The 20,205-nt window shown below is 35.2% G+C and overlaps 1 protein-coding gene across 1 annotated transcript; it reads left to right on the top strand.

Moving 5' to 3' along the window:
- The first annotated feature begins 5,897 nt into the window (after positions 1 to 5,897).
- LOC133854419 (pyruvate kinase isozyme G, chloroplastic) lies at positions 5,898 to 19,521 on the top strand. Its single transcript, XM_062290619.1, has 12 exons — positions 5,898 to 6,279; positions 7,618 to 7,899; positions 8,430 to 8,595; positions 9,344 to 9,478; positions 9,582 to 9,692; positions 9,815 to 9,903; positions 10,542 to 10,604; positions 13,091 to 13,266; positions 17,347 to 17,449; positions 17,712 to 17,860; positions 19,028 to 19,136; positions 19,220 to 19,521. Exons 1-12 carry the CDS (start codon positions 6,064 to 6,066, stop codon positions 19,331 to 19,333), a joined length of 1,713 nt encoding a protein of 570 aa, XP_062146603.1. The 5' UTR covers positions 5,898 to 6,063; the 3' UTR covers positions 19,334 to 19,521.
- Positions 19,522 to 20,205: the final 684 nt, after the last annotated feature.

Here is a 20,205-nt window from a genome sequence, read left to right as displayed (position 1 = left end):
GTGATTCTTTATAGTTGTCTTCAAGTTTGTTTCAAGGTATACGCAACTCGCCTCCCCATTGACCCCGACACCCCGGGATGATTTCTCAAGCCCAAATTTATCAAACTTTTCCCTAAAATGAATATTTAGTGCATCAGTGCATGGGTGGGCAATATGTGAATGTTATACAAACAGAAAAGCCCAGCTGAGTTGTGCTGAGATTAGAGGGCGATTATGCTCGTAGTGCGTCAGATATAGCCCAGCTCCACCTCATCCGGATTCAGTATCCGACCCCTTGATATAATATTGCTTGACACATGTTAGTCATCGTATAGGACAGTTTAAGGTGGGCGGGCAAGGCTTGCGACGGATGCACGGTAGGGCTGCTACATCAAGTGAGATGCGTGATATCCTAGCTTGTGTCTTTTGTTCACCGGCACACAACGCAAACCAAAGCTGGGATTAGTATATTTTGTTCCTTGTAGGTATTCTACATGATAGTTTTGTATGTTTGTGACCATTTTGACAGTTCAATGGTGCAATTAGTAATATGCTTTTTATTTCTTGTATATACTCTTCGGCGGACTTGCTGTTCAACATGTGAGTGTTATACAACAGAAAAGATTTTGGGGATATAACAGATTGTATAAACATAACATGTACTAAAAAATTAGTTTTTTATAAGTAATTCAAGAAGGAGCGCATCTCTGGTACACAGAAAGTATACAAGAGAACTCTCTAATAAGGAGAAAAAGATAAACAAAAGTTCAAAAAATCATAATAAGAGAACTCCAATAATGTTACCTACATAAAAACTGAGCAACCCCTAAAACAAAATGACATTCTCATACATTTAGATTCGAGATCATTATAGAGCCAAATAGCACAAGGAGTTAAAAAAAAAAAACAGAAAGGCATTAGAAGAAAAGCTTTCGTGTAGACGGTCTTGCTGGAACAGTTGAAGGTGAGGTTGTGGACTTGAGGGGAAAGGGCATTCCCTATCATGTAGGGTAATCTTCTTGGCCCGCTGCAACATGATCTGTTAATCAGCTTTGCTGCCTTGGGATCTGTTAATAATGCCTTCTGAAATGACTGCGAGAAGCCTGAAGCAATGATAGTAACATGAATCTCTCCATTGTAGCGGTCATCCACGACCAAATATGATGTTAGCAGAAGGATCTACCAAACTTGTCAGAACGTGAAAAAGGTTGTTACATATGCATATATTAGTACACTGCACCCAGAAAACAAAGAAATGAAAAATCCCCGCACAGCCGCACTGGATGCAGCAATCATAAACCCAGCTTGCTGATTTCTGGGGGATTTCAGGCATGGATCTATATGAGAATATGCACTTGGAATAAATTCAACATTGTTGATCAATTTAAATACAAAATGAATTCAACGTGTGCCTTCTTTGGTTAGAACATAGAATAATAGAAACCAATATCTCATATATTTCTCAAAGTACCTGAGACACTCTATTCACTTCCTGCAGGGTTATGACCTTTCCTCCGTAATATTGTACACTACCCCTGTAGCTGATTGAATTGAGGATCCAATCAAGGGAGCTAAAGTGGCTTGTTCAGATTCTCCCTTGTGAGATTCTATTGCACAGATACTCCAAATTCGGTAAATGAAGCAGCAACACTCGGTTGTCACTAAAATTTGCTCACCAAAATTGTTGCAAAAATCAATTAAATAACCAACACTTCTTACCATTCTCCATTTTGGTCTAGATTTCCATGCAATCAGTAGACTCCATGAGTAACTCATGGTTATATCAGAAAAGACCATGACAGCTTACAGTACAATCACAATTTCACGCAAAAACTCATACCTACATTAACAACAGAGCCTCCCATAATCCAGTAGATTTGTTGAGGCATTTCATCGTACACCTTATGTGCGTATTTGTATTTTTGTTTTCTTTAGATTATACAAAAACTTATGAAAGAATTGCTTTACACTTGAATGAGGACTGAAGAATTAATTAATAGAAAGAAAAAAAAAAAAATCCAACTATCACCAATAAAACCCAAATAATTATCTAGTTGGACATCAATGGAATCCATTTTCACCATTTTCACGACCGTCCGCATTTTGTGGTGGAACAAGATGGACAGAGAGAGAACATAGACAGAAAATCAGAGAGAGAGAACACAGAGAGAGAAAGAGACGGAGAGTTACTAGTGTGGGATTTTCTCAGAAGTCCTAGCGTGGGCGGCGACATTCGGGCCTGGGCATTGTTCGTGTGTTTTGATAATTGGGTGCTCTAATTCTGGAATCTGGGCAACGTTTGTAGCAGACGTTGAAGATGATCGGGCCTGGACAACATTTGTAGCAAACGTTGAAGAAAATCCGGTGTTTTGGTTCTATTTGATTTTCTGCTTCTAGGCTTACGTGTCAACTTCTCATTTGAAGGCAACAAATACCTAATTTCTGCCATGACCTAATAGAAGTTATACTCTTTTCGTTTTCCTTTTGATTTCCTGTGGTATGTAATGCGTCAACGGGATACTGTGACCCACAGATCTAATTGTTTATTGTTTATTTATTTATTTTTGGTTTATGGGTTGCTGAGAAGGTATGGGAAAACAAAAAGAAATGAAAATTTTAAGGCTTTTTAAACTCTTTTTATAGATTTTTTTTTTTTTTTTTTGTACAAGATGAAAAGGCCACTTGAATTCTCTTGAATCAACTAATTAAGAGCTTCTTTGATCTTCTTGAATCTTGCTCTAGTAATAGACTCAAATGGAATATGCAATGTACCCTTTAATGGTGCATGTTGATTTTCATTATTCCCTCTATCTTCAAAATGATTCGACCTTGAATCGTTACCTTTTTCTCCTCAGAATAGTAGTGGCACCCAAAAATCAACTCCACATTATTTATTTATTTTAAGTTGGTGGACGAAACAAAACAAGAATAAAGAATAATGAATACAATCAGAACAAGATAGGTTGATACGAAGAACAATGAATAATGAATACAAACGAAACAAGATAAGATGATAACAAGAGACAAAAGATAAAAGAATAGTAAACTTGATTTTAGAACTTTGGCTCTGATACTAAATGATGCGAACTTCAACCGACATGCTTTGAGACCCAACAAATAATATTGGAATATTTGCCCAAGAAAGCTAAAATTTAAACTTTTGATAGAAAACTTGGCCCAACGTTTATAAATGAAACGTGAACCGAAGGTATAAAGTAACATACCCCGACCCAATGATTATAATTGAACCACAAACCAAAGGTATAAAATTTCAACACTACAAAGAAGAATCCTTGATAAGTTTAGAAGTTTTCTGAATAACCAATAGAAGAAAACAAACCTTACATTTTCGATTCATAATACTTCATTATAATGAGTGTATGCTATTTATAACATTTTCAGCCCTACACTCCCACTATAAAGAAAATGAAACTAACGTATTTCGAAAATAAGAAAATAGATAAAAAAAAAAAAAGGGACTAAACTCATAGGAGCCTAAAATTTAACACTAATAATAGGTAAGTCAATCAACCAATTAATTGGTATGGAATTGGCAAGTCAATCAACCAATTAATTGGTATGAAATAGGCAAGTCAATAAGCCAATTAATTGGTCTGAAATTAGAAAGTAAGCAATCACCTTCTCCTTATAATTTCACGCTCAATCAAGCTATAATCAGCAATTAATCTATGCCATTTTAAAGAAAATTAGAGCCATTAATCCACCCTCAATTAAGCAAGATCAGCCCCATCAATAATTTGGATTAAATTTATTATACCTTTATTTTTCTTTGGATCAAGCTTAGAATGCTCCGTTTTAGAATAATTTCAAATATCTTGAATCAGCACATTAAATACTTTTTTGATCTTTTTAAATTTTGCTCTATTAATAAATCAAATTAAAATATGCCATAAATTCTTTAATGGTGGATGTTGAATATTCCATCAACGCTTGAAGATTTGCATTCCAATTTTCACATGGGCAGAACAGGTTATCCCCTTATACATGCATGATTTCTTAACGTACAAGTACAGGTCAACGTGCTGCCATGCATGAGAATAACTAAACAAATTTGTGGATATGATTAACGGACATCAAAATCATGTCTGCTAAAAAGTGTTTTGTATAATCCAATACTGGAAAGCAATAACACTCTTACGCTGAAATGCATAGGAAAGGCAATGGATTTCAATTTATTAATAATAATAGAGAAAATTTTACTTATAATTTTTAATTTTTTATTATTTCTGTAATTAAATACTCAAATTTTTAAAAGTGTCAATTTAAAATATATATTCATCTTTCATTTTTTTTTTTTCAATTTCAACTATTTGTTAGAATTTTTTGTTAAATCCTATCAAAATTTTCAAAATACTCATTTATTTATTTATTTTTTTTAAAAAAAAAATTATAAAATTTTCAAAGATTTAGATATTAGTATTTTTGTAAATTCCGTTAAATTTTGACTAACACCTAAATCCTTGCAATTTTTTTCTTTTTTCTTAACAAAAAAAGATGAGTATTTTAAAAATTTTGATAGGAATATTTAACGAAAAATTTTAACGGAATGTTGAAATTAAAAAAAATTGAAAGATGGATACGATAAATTGACACTTTTCAAAGTTTGAGTACTTAATTACAAAAGTAATAAAAAATCATAAATTATAAATGAAGTTTTCTTATAATAATAATAATAACAATAATATAAAAAATGATATTTCATTATAAAGAATGCTAATGTAAGCTTATAAAAAAAAAAAAATCACATTTATGATGTATAGGCCAAATTCCTTCGGCATGAAAATATTGAAGGAACACGAATGACACGTGCTGTGATTTTATTTGTTTAGACATTATTACGGATCGACTTCACTTTTAAGTTCTAAGATTTTTGTTCATTTTACTTAAATAAAAAAAGAAAAGGAAGATTTTTGTTCATTATTAATTTTTTTGTTTGGGGAGAAGAAGTAGACTACAGACCACGTGTCTTTTTGCCAGCTCCAGCTGTATTTTACCAAAAAGCGATACATACACGTACATAATATACTCCACGCCCACGGGAACAGAATATACGTATGTTGTCCCCTAGACACTACGCGACCTTAAACATAAAAAACAACTCCGCATTACGTGCACGTGTCACTTGCCCAGAGCGAGTTCACGCTAGGGTTTGCCTTTTGTGTTTAACTGCTTTTTGCCTTGAATAACCAATTTACAAAATCATATTGAGAAAGCAAGATCAAGCAATCCTGGCAAGTTTTCTTTTGGAACTTTGTTTTTTAAGTAAATTATTTAAAAACAATTAATCATTTTTTAAAATTTTATTGGAAGGTCATGATTCACAAGTACACTATTTAAAAATAATTAATCATTTAATTTTTTATTGGAAAGTCAACGATTCACAAACAGCTTATTATCATTTTTACATTTTTAAGTATAATTAAGATCCTCTTTCATGTTATTAATATTTTATGGCAATACATTAATATGTAGAATGTTATATTTTTGGTCTGTAAAATTTCAGTGCACTCTTAATAAAATGACTTTTTTATAAATTGACCTGACAGTTTGTAATTGATGAAATAAATAAAAATATAATCAACCGCTAATTAATTAAGTTAAAAAGTTAAAGTTTTTTATTTAATTATTTTATTAATTATGAATTGTCACATCAATTAATAAATTTTTTTATAATAAAAACTGTAATATTTAAAACATTTTTCTTCCAAATTATAGTGTGTTAACCCTCCATGATTATATAGTCTTATCAGGCAAATCTAACATCTTTTGTTTCTCAGGCATTTTATTTAAGATTCTCAAAAAATTAAATTTATTTTTCTTTGTTTTATAAAGTTTATAATTTATTTATTTATTTATTTACAATCTCTTTTGATATTTTTGTTGCTGAGAGTCGCAAAAGTCGTCAGAGGCAGGGAACAAGTCCAACTGTTCCAACGAGATTCTCTCTCGTCCTCGCGTTCCTTCTCTCCCACACACACGCACGCACGCAAACACACTCTATTCACTTTGTTACTTATAGAACTCTCCGCCACCCTCTGCTCTATCTCTCTAGAGCTTTCTCCAATGGCGACGATCAATCTTCCCACGAGAATGTCCCTGCCGAATCCCGACCTCATTATGGCCTCTGATCGCCTCGCGGCCTCCAAGTACTTGAGCGACTTTGTGTTCCAGTCGGAAGTGCCAAGAAGGAAATGCGTTCGGAAGCAAATTAGATCGATGAGTATCACGGAGCAGGGCCAGAGTGGCCGGCTCACTTCTCCAAATGGTGCTCTGGGTGCTGTGAGTTTTGCTTTCTTTCTATTTTTGTATCTGGGTTTTTGGGTTGTGGTTGATTTTTAGTGGTCTTCTATGTTTGGATGCTGGGGAAGTGTGGGAAAAGGGAAAGAATTGTAATTTTGAATTGTAGGTCTTGTTTTTCGGTTTTTGGTTATTGGGGGAACTAAAGCAGCGGATGCTTGCTTCATAGAACTGTTTCGCTCTGTTTGACTACTCGGATAGTGTGGGAAAACATTTTGAATCATAGGCTTTTGATTTTTCAAGAGCTGAGGCAGCCAGCCTTGGAATTTTGATGGTATAATTTTGCTCTGTTTTGTAACCGAGAAAGCGCAGGAACACAGAGAAAGAATCTTGAATAATAGAGGTTTCACTATATGGCACCTGAGACTGCAAAGGCCTTCTCTAATGCGAAATCTCTACACAAATCTTCTAGCGTAGTTAGGTGATCCTAATGACACTAGATTTAGAATTTTCCTTTCTTCTCCCTGCAATTTTTGGAAACCAAATGGAGGGTGAATGTATTGGTTTCTTTAATATTTTTTTCTAGCTTCGGTGAACTATTTTCTTTACTCATACAGACATGCTGACTAGTGTTAAGCAGTTTTTCTGGGGAGCTAATTACTGTTTTTTCATGGATAATTAGGTAGCGTTGAGTTATACTTCTCATAGCAGTAACCAGCAATGGTCCATATTTTAATAATTGCCATGTTGATTCAGCATTGACTTCTATTGATGTCCTAGCCATGTTGTTTATCGGAATTTTTTCTTCGTTGCTGCTGCATCATGTATAAAGTTGCATGATGCTATCTGAGTCCTGGGGTTTTTCTGGAGAAATTTTTTTCCTTGTCTTTGAGATGTGGAGCCAGACCTGGACAAGAAGTGGAATGTTTTACCCTTGGTTTGTTTCATTAAAAATACAAGAGGAGGAAAGGGATACACTTAATAATGTTCTATGTGTGCCCATTATAGAAAGCTATGTGGAGCCAAAAAAAAAGAAAAAGAAAAAGGCAAGCCATTTATAAGCATTTCCCCCCCTGCCCTTGTACTTTACCAAACATAGCGTTGGTGAAGTGGTGGGGTTAAACAGGTTTGCATAAAAAATATCAATTCAGAGAAAATTATCTTTTGGTTAACAATTACAATATTTGGAAGAAACTAATGATTTAAACTAATTGCAGATACGATTCTCTTATACAGAGTGCCTTATGCTTATTAAGACACATTTGTTGCAGGAATGACATTGTTTTAATCCAATATGTTACTCATTCCATATTTTTGCTTGTTTTGCAATTTGTAACCTTCCAATGCTCATTTTTTTTTTTCTTTTTCTTTTTTACCCAGGACAAATTGAACTCTCCATTTGAGCTTCAGTCTAGTGATTTCACTCTTGGTCAGGAAAGGGTAGCTTTGAATGCTCAAAGGAAAACTAAGATCGTATGTACAATTGGTCCTTCCACAAGCTCACGTGAAATGATATGGAAACTAGCTGAAGCTGGAATGAACGTTGCACGTTTAAATATGTCACATGGGGACCATGCTTCACACCAGAAGACCATTGACCTTGTAAAAGAATACAATGCTCAATTTGAAGACAAGGTTATAGCCATAATGCTTGACACCAAGGTATACTAGCCACTTATTTGCTTAAAAATGTGGGACATAAGCCTTTAAAAAGTGACACGTGTCCTTTAAGCATGTAAGAAGTACATTTTTCTTATTAATGCTATTAAAAAGCATGTGAGAAGTACATGCTATTAAAAAAACATGTACTTCTCACATACTAAGAGACACATGTCACTTTTTAGAGGTTGGGTTGTAGGAAATGCCTACAGCCTTATTGTGGGAAATTTTTGTCCAAACATGTGTATTAATTCTCACCAAACAATTTCATATACAACGACTATTTAGAAGGATGGGAAATTATTCCATTGATACACGCTTGTGTTTACTATTTCCACAGAGGAAGTAGATCTATGTTGAAATAGAATCTATGGAAAATTTTTTTTCATTAAGTTATTAGGTTTTGTTTTTGTTTTTTTTTTCTTTATTTGGTGAACTATTTATACATATGTATATGTATTTATTTTGATTTTTTGCTTTTCTTGGGAAAAAAACGCACCTTGAAGTTTTTGATGCATTATCTATACATGCAGGGTCCTGAGGTTAGAAGTGGAGATGTACCTCAACCAATTCTGCTTAAGGAGGGACAAGAATTTAGCTTCACTATCAAAAGAGGAGTCAGCACAGATGACACTGTTAGTGTAAATTATGATGACTTTGTGAATGATGTAGAGGCTGGAGACATACTGCTGGTTGATGGTAAGTATAGATGCCCCTCATGGGAGCTGAATTGGTGAATGAGTAAACTAAATATTGGGTTGTTATCCAATCTGATAAAGAGTTTGTTCTGCATATACCGTTTGAATTATCAAAAATGTAAAGAAGTCCTTCAATCATCAGAGTTTTCTTTTAAGAGGATGAAAGACTCGTGTGGAAACTCACTAAATTATTAAGTTTTTGACAGAGTTCTTGAGAATTCAGATCTACTTGTAGATTATATCCATTTTCTTCCATCTTTTTCTCAATCATTGTTTTCTGATTAGCCATCTTTGATGCTAGACTGGTATTTATATTGATCTGGTTTCTAGTTAACCTCGATTTCTTGGGGTTAGAATTAGTTGACTTCTGGGCAAGAACTGAACTATATTGATGTTTTACACTGTAGATGCTAGTCATTGTTTACTGCATTTTTTCAGAATAGGTGGACTTTTGTCGTCTGCTGATTGGGTGGATTGCTACCCTTACATTAGTTTTTAGTTGGTTAGTCCTTTGTTTCATATATTTGATTTATCAACTTGCAGCAACCTGAAAATTAGGTCTTATATATCTCAGAATCTGTGATTTTGATTTACATTAATTAAATTCTTTCTTGTCATTGGTTCCTATGACATAAATCCCCTCAAAAATAAAAAAATAAAAAAATACTGAAATTTTAATTTTAAGCAAGACTCGACTTTTCTGATCTGTTCATTAGACCTGATGAGATATCTTTTTCTCTATGTGCTAGGTGGAATGATGTCTTTAGCTGTTAAATCAAAGACAGAGGATCTGGTCAAATGTGTGGTAGTTGATGGTGGAGAACTGAAATCTAGGCGTCATCTAAATGTGCGTGGAAAAAGTGCAACTTTGCCTTCAATAACAGGTAATCTTTTCTTTAAAATGTAAATTGTCTTGATTTGAGGGTCTACATCTATCTCTGGCATTCATATTCACCATTTTAATCTGCTCTGTGTGTCATTCCTCAGAGAAAGACTGGGAAGATATCAAATTTGGGGTGGACAATCAAGTGGATTTCTATGCTGTCTCTTTTGTAAAGGATGCTAGAGTGGTCCATGAGTTGAAGGATTACCTAAAAAGTAAATTTAATTTGTCTTTTATTTTTAATGCCTAGGGTTTGTTTGGGGATAAATATATATATGTTATATTTTTTTTTTTATTTTCTACTAGTAGACTTAATTATCACAAACCTCCTCTGTAGGTTGTAGTGCAGATATTCATGTGATTGTAAAAATTGAAAGTGCTGACTCTATACCAAATCTTCATTCAATAATTTCGGCATCTGATGGGGTTAGTTTCTAATTTTCTTGATAATTTAGTGATTTTACATACTACATATTTTGCCATTAGAAAGTAACAAGGAGAGAAAATTTAATATGCTATTTTGTTGCTATCTTTTTAGATAATAAAGAAATATAACTGAATGGGAGATTTTCTTCAAGTATAAATCTGATTAGGAAGGAAAAAGAGTAGTACCTACCTTTGGGTGACAAAAGTCCAAGGAAAAAGAAAATTTCTGTGGAATTTAGGATCTCATTTTGTATCCCTTGAATTCTTGGATCAAGTCCATTCAACTTATAAGAGCATAGCGATGCATTCATGTAGTGTTTATAGAAGTAATGCTACATGTCATACCCATGTCCCTCTTGTGTCCCTCTAAAAATGAGGTGGCTTTTAAAATCACCATTGAGCTTGCGATTGATCAAAATTGAATTTTGATCACATGGTGATTTTAAAAGCCACATCACTTTTAGAGGGACACAAGAGGGACATGGGTATGATGTTTAGAATTACTCGTGTTTATATAGATTATTTTGAAAAGAAATTGTTGGTGCTAAGTATTTGTTTAGTAACAATTTTACGTGATCCTAAATTGTCTAATATCATGCTCCCCTTTTGCTTCTTAACTAGTTTTCTTGAATTTACAGGCAATGGTTGCCCGTGGAGACCTTGGAGCTGAACTGCCAATCGAGGATGTTCCTTTATTGCAGGTAAATTGATGTTAACAATGTACACCATATCTTTGGCATTTCAACTGAATGTGTCTTAATTCTAAGACAAAGTTGCTTCACATGTATAGCTACGGTGTTTAACAAATTCAGTAATTATTATGGTTTTGGCTAAACATTGGAATATTGTATATCTAATTCAGGGAAGAATGAATCTAAGCATTGTATGTTTGTGCATAACTATGTTTAATTTAATTAGAGAAGCAAGAGTCCCAACACTTTATCTTTTGATCCACCATTGGTTGTATATTTTGCACTTTTACTCAAATTCAGAATAATTATGCAAAAGAATCAAAATTAAGTTTTTTTAATACATGCTTATTAAAATTAGGAAAAAATGCTCCAGAGATCCTTGAGGTATGACTTTTTATAAAATCATTGTCTAAGATTTAAATTTTATTAATTTACTCATTAAGGTTTCAATTGGTATTCTAAGATTTAAATTTTATCAATTTACTCATTAAGGTTTCAATTGGTATCAAATAAATCCTTCTGTCCACCCTCCATTAATTTTTTAATGGTGCTGCCATGTCATACCCAATTAGAAGGTGACATGTGTCCCTTTTAATGAAAAATATATATAAAAAAGAAAGAAAGAAAATTCAAAATATAAATATAAATATAAAAAAGAAAGAAAAAGAAACATTGGTGGTGGTCCTTCTTTCTTTTATTTAATATTTTACTAGAGAGACACGTGTCACCTTTTGATTGGGTATGACGTGGCAACACCATTAAAAATTAATGGAGGGTGGACATTTGATAACAATTGAAACTTTAGAGAGTAAATCGATAAAATTTAAACCTTAGAAAGTGATTTGATAAAAAGTCATTCCTCAGGTTTTTGGAGCATTTTTCCCTTAAATTTGAGTAAAGCCATTTACTTTTGCAATATGACTTTTGAGTTGATCTTTCACAATTCTTGAGATCATTCTGAATTAAAAACATTTTTTTTTATTAGTAATAAACTAGTTGTATTAAAAGCGTAAGGCGCTCTTAAGTATACCGGAAGTATACAAGAGAAAGCACCTAGCTAGAAAGCAAAAAAGAAACAACCAAACAAGAAGAAAGAAACCCACCAAACAAACTCACAGGGACCTAGGCCCTAAAGCACAAAACCTACAAAGAGCATTCAAAGCAACAAAAGAAAAGCCCAAACAAACCCACAAGGACTTACCCTAAAACTCGAAACCCACAAAGAGCACTCAACGCTACAGAATCTGAGCCTTTCCTTCCCACTCCTAGAGGGCACGCTCACATCACTGTAGTTGATGGAGCTCTTCAGATTCTGCAACTTTCTCCTCCTTTTAATCTTAAGACGTTTACCCTTATAAACCTGATGGAAATCCTCTTCAATGGCATCCAACAACGCGAATGACGTATTTTCATCCTCAACACCATCCGACACCCAATCCAAGGGCATGACGGGAGGAAAAACACCCAAGGGGTAAGGAGAGTCTCCTTCCTCCCCAACCCAGCCTTCAGCCCCTTGATCCCACACAACAATCTCCCTAGACGTACCAAAACCTACCGGCCACTCCTAAGATTGGATCAAGCCATCCGATCTGAATTAAAAACCATCCGAGGAAGAATAATAGGCGGGCAAGAAGTTTGTGGGATGTCAAGAGATACCCCCCTCCCTGCCCCTTCCCACCTTACAAGGGGGCTGGTTGAAAGTGAACAAGGAAATTCAGAAAGAATCCAGTGCCTGCAGCTGCTGGGAGTCTTATTTGAAGTGCTGATGGTGTTAAGCTCCAGGATTTCACGTATGAATTTTGGTCTTGTATGGTTCTATTAGCTGAGATTTGAGCTATATACCAGGGTCTCAAATTGGCTTGTAATGCGGGCTTCTGAAAATTCCTTATTGAGTCACATGTTGCACTTGAAAAGGTTTTTCTGAACCCTAAGTTTTGATCCAAATAGAAGGCTGATCATTGCATGCCAAGAGTTGTTGAAAATCTTGACAGAGCCATACATCCCATTTCTATTTCTGTGCATATTCTTTGGCATCCTCCGTCCAAGTGTGTTTAAAACAACTCTGAGGTCTGCATCAACTTCTAAATATGTGCAGGTCTCCTGGCCCTGTGTGTCATCTCTCATTGGGCCTAGCACACTGATTGTACTGAAAAAGAAAGAAAAGATTGAGAAAGTACTTCAGACCCCAAATAGTGCTTCTAAATTAAATTGGATAATCAGTTTTCTGGGGTCAGTTATGATGGACGGAATATGTTGCATTATACAATTCATCTTTCTTCTGTGTTAAAGTTCTGATCTTATCAAGTGGGCATGATTAATCATACTTAGCATGTCAAATAATTGAGTGTGGAATTGCTATCTCTATCCATCTATCACTTATTATGTCTTAATGTAATTATTTTGATTCTCTTTTTATTATTCTGAAGTTTAGAAAGTATGATTAATGTTGTATTCTAAATCATCATGTAACTAAATCCTATGTTTTGATTAAACAGGAGGACATTATTCGAAGGTGTCACAGTATGGAGAAACCAGTGATTGTAGCGACAAACATGCTGGAAAGTATGATAAATCATCCTACACCAACAAGGGCAGAGGTCTCTGACATTGCAATTGCGGTACGAGAAGGTGCTGATGCAGTCATGCTTTCAGGAGAAACTGCCCATGGAAAGTAAGTTTGCTGGTCTATAATTGTTGGGCTTGGTAATTATTTTTGGTTCATATAATAATAGCAGTTCAAATTATGTATTTGTGATGATTGTGCTGCTTTAAAGTCATAATGTGGGTTATCCTTCCTTTTTTGTATTTTTTTTCTCTTTATTTTTTTTTTTCTTGTATGAAGTTATCGTTTTCTTTAAGCAGAAAAGGGTGTGGGAAAAGATTAGGTTTATTAGGTTCTTCATGCTTTGACTACTGGCTGATATTTCGAGGGTTTTTTTTTGTTATCAATATAGACTCTAGATTTTTCATCCATATTCTCTCAGTTTTATGTAATTTACTTTGTTGCAAGGTGTCTATTAGTGCCTTATAGCTTAGTTTTAAGTTTTAGTGTGCTTTATGCCACTCTTCTGACTCCACATAAGGAATATTTAACATCCTATCTTCTTCTCGATTTGATGGATAAATCAATCTGTTAGTTCCAAAGTAATTTTCTTAGTTCTAAATGGCACGATTGTTAATGAAAAATAAAAATTGAGTAATCTTCCTAAAATTTCCTTTAGCATATAAATTAGATGTAGAAGACTTCTAGTGAAAATCTTGTTTATTATTCTTAAAAACGGTGAGGATGGTATAAGAAAATGTGAAGTGTTTCCACTTTTTGAAAATGAACTTGTATTCTGGGATGATTCCAAGAGGAAAAGAAATCTTTTATTTATGGAGGGATGGAATACATCTACTCATTCTATCTGAACTACTAGGCTAGCAGGTTTTGGGAAGATAAAACGTGGCATATAATGCATTCAGTTGTCTATGTTGTTGCCGGGAGGATTTTCAATTGTCTAATCTGTTTTTTCTTTGAAAATGTTGTGTTCCATTGGCTTTTGGATTGAAGCATTTGGGTTACTTTTACCCATCAGACTATCTATATCTAAGGTTGATCATGTAGGTCTTATGGGGCCTCTGAGTTGGGTGAAATCTGGTTTTGCTTGTCAGTTTGATTGAAATTAGTTGTTGATAATTTTGGTAATATGGATACTCTATTTTATTGAATGAAAGAAAGAGCCATATATTATGGTACATTTTATTTCATGACATGCTATTTTTTTTTTTTTTGATAAGTAAAAATTCATTAAAAAGCGCAGAGGGGCGCAACCCTAGTAACATAGGAAGTATACAGAAGTTTCCCTAATAAGAGGAAAGAAACGAACAAGAAAGTAAAAAATCAACGAACGACATACTATTCGGGCTATGCGCCGACACCCAAAGATATAACATATTAAGCACATTTCTACAAAGAGCCCCAACCGGTATCTCCACATCCTCAAAAAAGTCTAGAATTTCTCTCACGCCACAAGCCCCACAAAACACATAAAGGAACCTGCTTTCAAATACGGTTAACAGGACCACGACCCAGCAAAGTGTCTCAACCACTCAATAAATCCAAGACACTACTAGGCATAACCCATTCCACCTCGAACAAGCTAGAAAAAGAACTCTAAACAACTTGTGCCACGTCACAGTGAAGAAGAAGGTGATCAATGAATTCCCCATGCTTCTTACACATAACACACCACTCTACCACCACAATACCATGCCTACATAAATTGTCATGAGTTAAAATCTTTCCTAAAGTCACTGTCCAAACAAAGAACGACACCCGCTTTGAAGCTTTAACACGCTATATACCCTTCCAAGGAAAAGAAGACGCCTCGTGACAAACTAAAGCTTTATAGAAAGTCTTCCCTTCAAAATTCCTCCTCTTAGAAAGATTCCACACCACCCTATCAACCTCCCCATGCCGAACCCAAATAGAGTATAACTGTTCATAGAGGGACATCACCATCTCCACCTCCCAATCCTGAGCATAGCGCGTAAAGAGAACATTCCAATGAACCACACTTCCTATCACAAACAAATTATCCACCACCCAAGCATCAGGAGAATGCGCAATAGTGTACAAAGCTGGATAACAGAGCTTGAGAGGCTTGTCCTCACATCATAAATCATGCCAAAAGCAAATATGAGAACCCATCACCCACCTCAAAACGCAAATACTTGGCAACATTATCCTACCCCCTTCGAATAAACTTCCAAATACTGACACCATAAGGCCCCGTCACCGGCAATGAACACCAACTTCCCCTCACACTCCCATACTTCACCTCAATCACCGATCTCCACAAAGCATTGCGCTCCTGAGAAAACTTCCAACTCCACTTCCCCAATAAGACTTGATTAAAATTAATAACATTTCGAACTCCTAGTCCACTAGCTTTGATTGGAGTACAAACTCGATGCCAATTGACTAAATGAAATTTAGTCTCATCACCCATACCACTCCACAGAAACTCCCTTTGAAGCCGCTCCAGTTTCTTAGCTACACTCACAGGAAGAGGGAACAGAGATAAATAATAAGTAGGAATGCTAAAAAGAGTGCTGTGAATCAACGTCACCCTACTACCCTTGGATAAATAAAGTTTCTTCCAACTAGCCAACCTTCGTTCCACCTTCTTCCACCTTCTCAATAACCTCATTCCAAATATAAATAGATTTGAACGACGCCCCCAACGGCATACCCAAATAAGTCATCGGCAGAGACCTAATTCTACAACTCAGAATATGTGCCAAAGACTTAACATCTTCCACCTCACCAATAGGGACCAATTCGGATTTGCCTAAATTGATCCTCAACCCTGACACCGCTTCGAAACATAAGAAGGTACACCTCAAATTTTGAACATGCTCGGCTTGTGTTCCACAAAAAATTAAGGTATCATCCGCAAACAGCAAATGATTCACCACTAAAGTTTCATTATCCCTGTTGCCCACCAAGAAACCTGACAGCAAGCCTTGGAGCATAGACGCATTCAATATCCTGCTTCCATAACCACCACAAACAGCAAAGGAGAAAGAGGATCACCTTGCCTAATCCCCCGCGAGCTCTGAAAGAAACCTGTAGGGGCGCTATTAACCAAAGTGGAAAATTTTACTATAGATACGCAAAATTTAATCTATTCCCTCCACCTCTCCCCAAACCTACACCTCTGAAGCATGCAAATTAAGAAATTCCAATTCATGTGATCATATGCTTTCTCCAAATCCAGTTTGCACAAAAACCCGGCCTCCCCTGACCGCATTTGGCTATCCAAGCATTCATTGGCTATAAGAACTGAATCCAAAATTTGCTGTCCACCAATGAAAGCATTCTAAGAACTCGAAATAATTTTCCCCAACACTGATTTGAGCTTGTTAGCAAAGCCCTTAGAAATAATTTTATAGACCCCTCCCACCAAACTGATAAGGACTAACCTCCACCACGTCTACCATCTTAGGAATTAGGGAAACAAAAGTTACATTCAAACTCCTCTCAAACTGGCAACTATTATGAAATTTCGAAAATACCGCCATAAAATCTTTTTTGAGAACCCCCCAACATTTCTGAAAGAAAGCCATAGAAAAACCATCTGTACCCAGTGCCTTATCCTCGTTCATCTCCCGCACCACCTCCCACACCTTTTGCTCCTCAAAGCCTCGTTCTAACTAGAGACACTCATCCGCATCAATGGAGGAGAAAGAAATCCCATCTACCCTAGGCCGCCACGAACTCTGCTCGGTGTACAGTGTGTCATAATAATTCACAATATGATCCTTAATTACCACCGGATCAATAGACATAGCCCCATTGAACATGCTATATTTATGTCCGATTATTAAATACGCCATGCTTATTTGTACTTCTTTTGGGTATTTTTTGGGTTTTTTTTTTTTTTTGGGGGGGGGGGGGGGGGGGAATACGGTTGGGGGGAGGGGGATACTATTTATACATTTGTTTATTTATTTGTCATTGCTGATGTTATTGTTGTCGCCCTTCATAATGATGTTATACCGCTTCACTCTTTTTCACGGGTAAGAAGATATACCCAAACATTGGATCTCTAGTAAGAACATCAACGGTGTTTTCTTACCATGCGTGCTCTTTTTAATGTATGAGTTTTTTCTTTTTAATCCTCTTCTAAATGAATTTTTATTTTTCTTTTCCTTTATATTTGAAATTGATTTTTTAACTGCACGTTAATAACAATGGTTCAAGGTATCCATTGAAAGCTGTTAAAGTAATGCATACTGTGGCCTTAAGGACCGAGTCAAGTCTACCAATTAGCTCAACTCCTCCAAATCAATTGAGTACCTACAAGGTACGCATTCATTACAATTAGAAATCACAGATTTTTTTGTTTGTTTGTTTGTTTATGTGTGTATGTGTGTGTTATTTAAGTTAGTTTAGGCATAGAATTCACATTTTACTTTAAAAGTATTCGGGATTTACGATGTTAGATTAAAAGAGAACTGAAAAAAATGGATTTTGGTCCTGTGCTGCAGTGGCTTAGTTATTGCTCATTAAAATCCATCTTTAAGTTCTCTTTCATTATCTGACACATTGTTGCCATTCTTTCACAGAGCCATATGAGTGAAATGTTTGCTTTCCATGCCACGACTATGGCCAACACTCTCAATACTCCAATTATTGTTTTCACAAAAACAGGATCCATGGCTATACTTTTAAGCCATTATCGGCCTTCCTCGACAATCTTTGCCTTCACAAACGAGTGAGTTCAGTAGTAGTATCTCGTAGAATATTCTTTTCAAGCCACGTCTTGATTTCTTATGTGATCTATAACCTGTATAAAAGCATTTATATTGGTAGATATTACAGTAATAGCGCTAAGCATTTGTTTATTTGGTAATGTAGTGGCCAACATTTTTTTACTTTGGAATGATTGACAAGTTGACATCTGTACATTTATCATGTTGATATTCAATTTTACTCAATCTGGTGGTAGACCTGGATGTTTTCTGTTTCAAGGACAGGCTTTTCCTGTCAAGTTATGTACATAACTTACAAGACACTCTGAAGATATGCATGTATCCAGAAAGAATTACTTGTCTGGCCTTGATCAATTGTTTTATGCATCTATGTAGAAGCTAGTCTGTCACACTGCTCTAAGAGCACTAGCAGCAACTTCCCTAAAACCCATTCATGTACCTAGATGTAGGAAAACTCATAAAAAACCATCTGAAACAGATTCCATTGTTGTTCTCTAAACTAAGAAAACACAAAGGAAACCAAAATGTGGATCTAAATCTAGGGAAGCAAAAGTGGTTCTCTTAACATTATTTTAATATAGAAAGGCTTTATTTTTCCTACATCATTTATTTGAAATAATATTTAAATTGTTTCTCTTTCCTCTCTCTTTCTCCTAGCATTTAATTTAAACAATATTTAAATGGTATAGAGCAATGATAAGAGAAGCTATTTATGGAGCTTCTTTGAATAGAGAAGCAAAAAGTAGTTTGGTTCCCCACATTTAAGGAAAATCTAAAAGAAGTTGCTATTAGTGCTCTAAGAATTGCTTAATTTATAAGAGTTGAAAAGGCAAATTAACATAAGATTGATAACCTTAGGGCAGAGAGGATCAAAAGTTTTTGTGTTGAGACATCTAATGGCTTTTTTGTTATTATCGACTCTGCAATGTACAATGGCCGTGTTGAAACAAATATACGCCACAATTCTGTTGTCCCATTAGAGAAGACCCGTGCAAAACCTACCTAGGTTTTAGCCAAGTAGAATCTATGCTCAACACCAACAAATTTTTTTCTATTTATTTATTCAACAGCTTTAACTCTTGTTTGATTAGAACGGCATAGCCGAGTAATATGGCAATCATATGCATTCTTGATTCTAAAGCTATCCGACATAATTTCATCCTTTGCAGAGAAAGGATCAAGCAGAGGTTGGTGCTTTATCGTGGTGTCATGCCCATATATATGCAGTTTTCAGATGATGCAGAGGAGACCTTCTCCAGGGCACTCAGGCTACTAGTGGTCAGTGATTTCTCAGCGGTTTAGTACCCATTTTATACTTGAATTATCATCTTAGGGTTAAATGTTTTAATTCTATGCTTCAGGGCAAGACTCTGTTGAAGGAGGGAGAGCATGTTACTCTTGTCCAAAGTGGTGCACAACCAATCTGGCGTGTAGAATCTACTCACCACATTCAAGTTCGAAAGGTCCAAGGTTGATTTTGCTCTAGTGAAGAGGCTTTTACTTCGGTAGATATTAGTTTAGAGCAGCTAATATCTACCAAGTTTGAGAACCACGATGTTGGGTATTTATTGGGAATACAGTGCATAAGAATTATTTCATTGATTTAGAATTATAGATAGTTTGCTTGGGTTGATATATAAGGTGCCAAGTCTGTCATTTTCCATGTTTGTTTCAATTTTCATCGAGCCAGGGTCGAGTGAACTTTTTACTTGCTATCCGTGATATTTTGCTCGAGCACCTGTTGGGCGAAGATCAAGTGACCAACCTATCACAATCTCACTCGAGTGGCAGTCGAACGAGTGTCAAACGAGATTTTTGCAGAAGTTCTTCTCTTTGCTAAAAATTATTCTAGTCTAAGGAAAAAAGAATAACTACGATTATTTATGAAAATAAATATGTATTTTGTTTGCAATTTGATAAAAACTCAAAACAGACTTTAAACTTTGGAATAACGGAAACAGGGTCAAACGAACTCCGTTTTGGTCGATTCAAAAACTGAGACGCTCATCTTGAAGTCCTCTAGCTACCCTCCAAATTTCATAATTTTTGGACTCTATTTGATACCCGAAAACATTCGTGAAAAATTATACCTATGAATAGGACGAAAATTCAGTTAAGTTATAATTAATGAGCCCATTTCGAATTCAACCCATTTCAATTGCTATCCACAAATCCAACCCATCTATCACATGTTATCTTCCTATGATCATGATGATTACATGAGTCACCACCCAACTCAACATGTGAAAGACCTATTTTTATACCATAAGAATACCATTAATAAATGTGTGTTTAATCATTCTAGTTGGATGATTAAATATGATAGTGGAAGATATAATGATTCAAC

The sequence above is a fragment of the Alnus glutinosa genome, chromosome 13 (assembly GCF_958979055.1).
Source record: "Alnus glutinosa chromosome 13, dhAlnGlut1.1, whole genome shotgun sequence".
Taxonomy (NCBI): Eukaryota; Viridiplantae; Streptophyta; class Magnoliopsida; order Fagales; family Betulaceae; genus Alnus; species Alnus glutinosa.
The sequence above is the reverse complement of the archived record's forward strand: the minus strand, read 5'-3'. Positions and strand labels throughout refer to the sequence as shown.

Bases quoted from the DNA above. Each gene is read 5' to 3' on its own strand.
- LOC133854419 (XM_062290619.1), top strand. From the start codon at position 6,064: ATGGCGACGATCAATCTTCCCACGAGAATGTCCCTGCCGAATCCCGAC. The intron at 6,280-7,617 runs GTGAGTTTTGCT...TTTTTTACCCAG, and splicing joins CAAATGGTGCTCTGGGTGCT to GACAAATTGAACTCTCCATT. The intron at 9,904-10,541 runs GTTAGTTTCTAA...TTGAATTTACAG, and splicing joins TAATTTCGGCATCTGATGGG to GCAATGGTTGCCCGTGGAGA.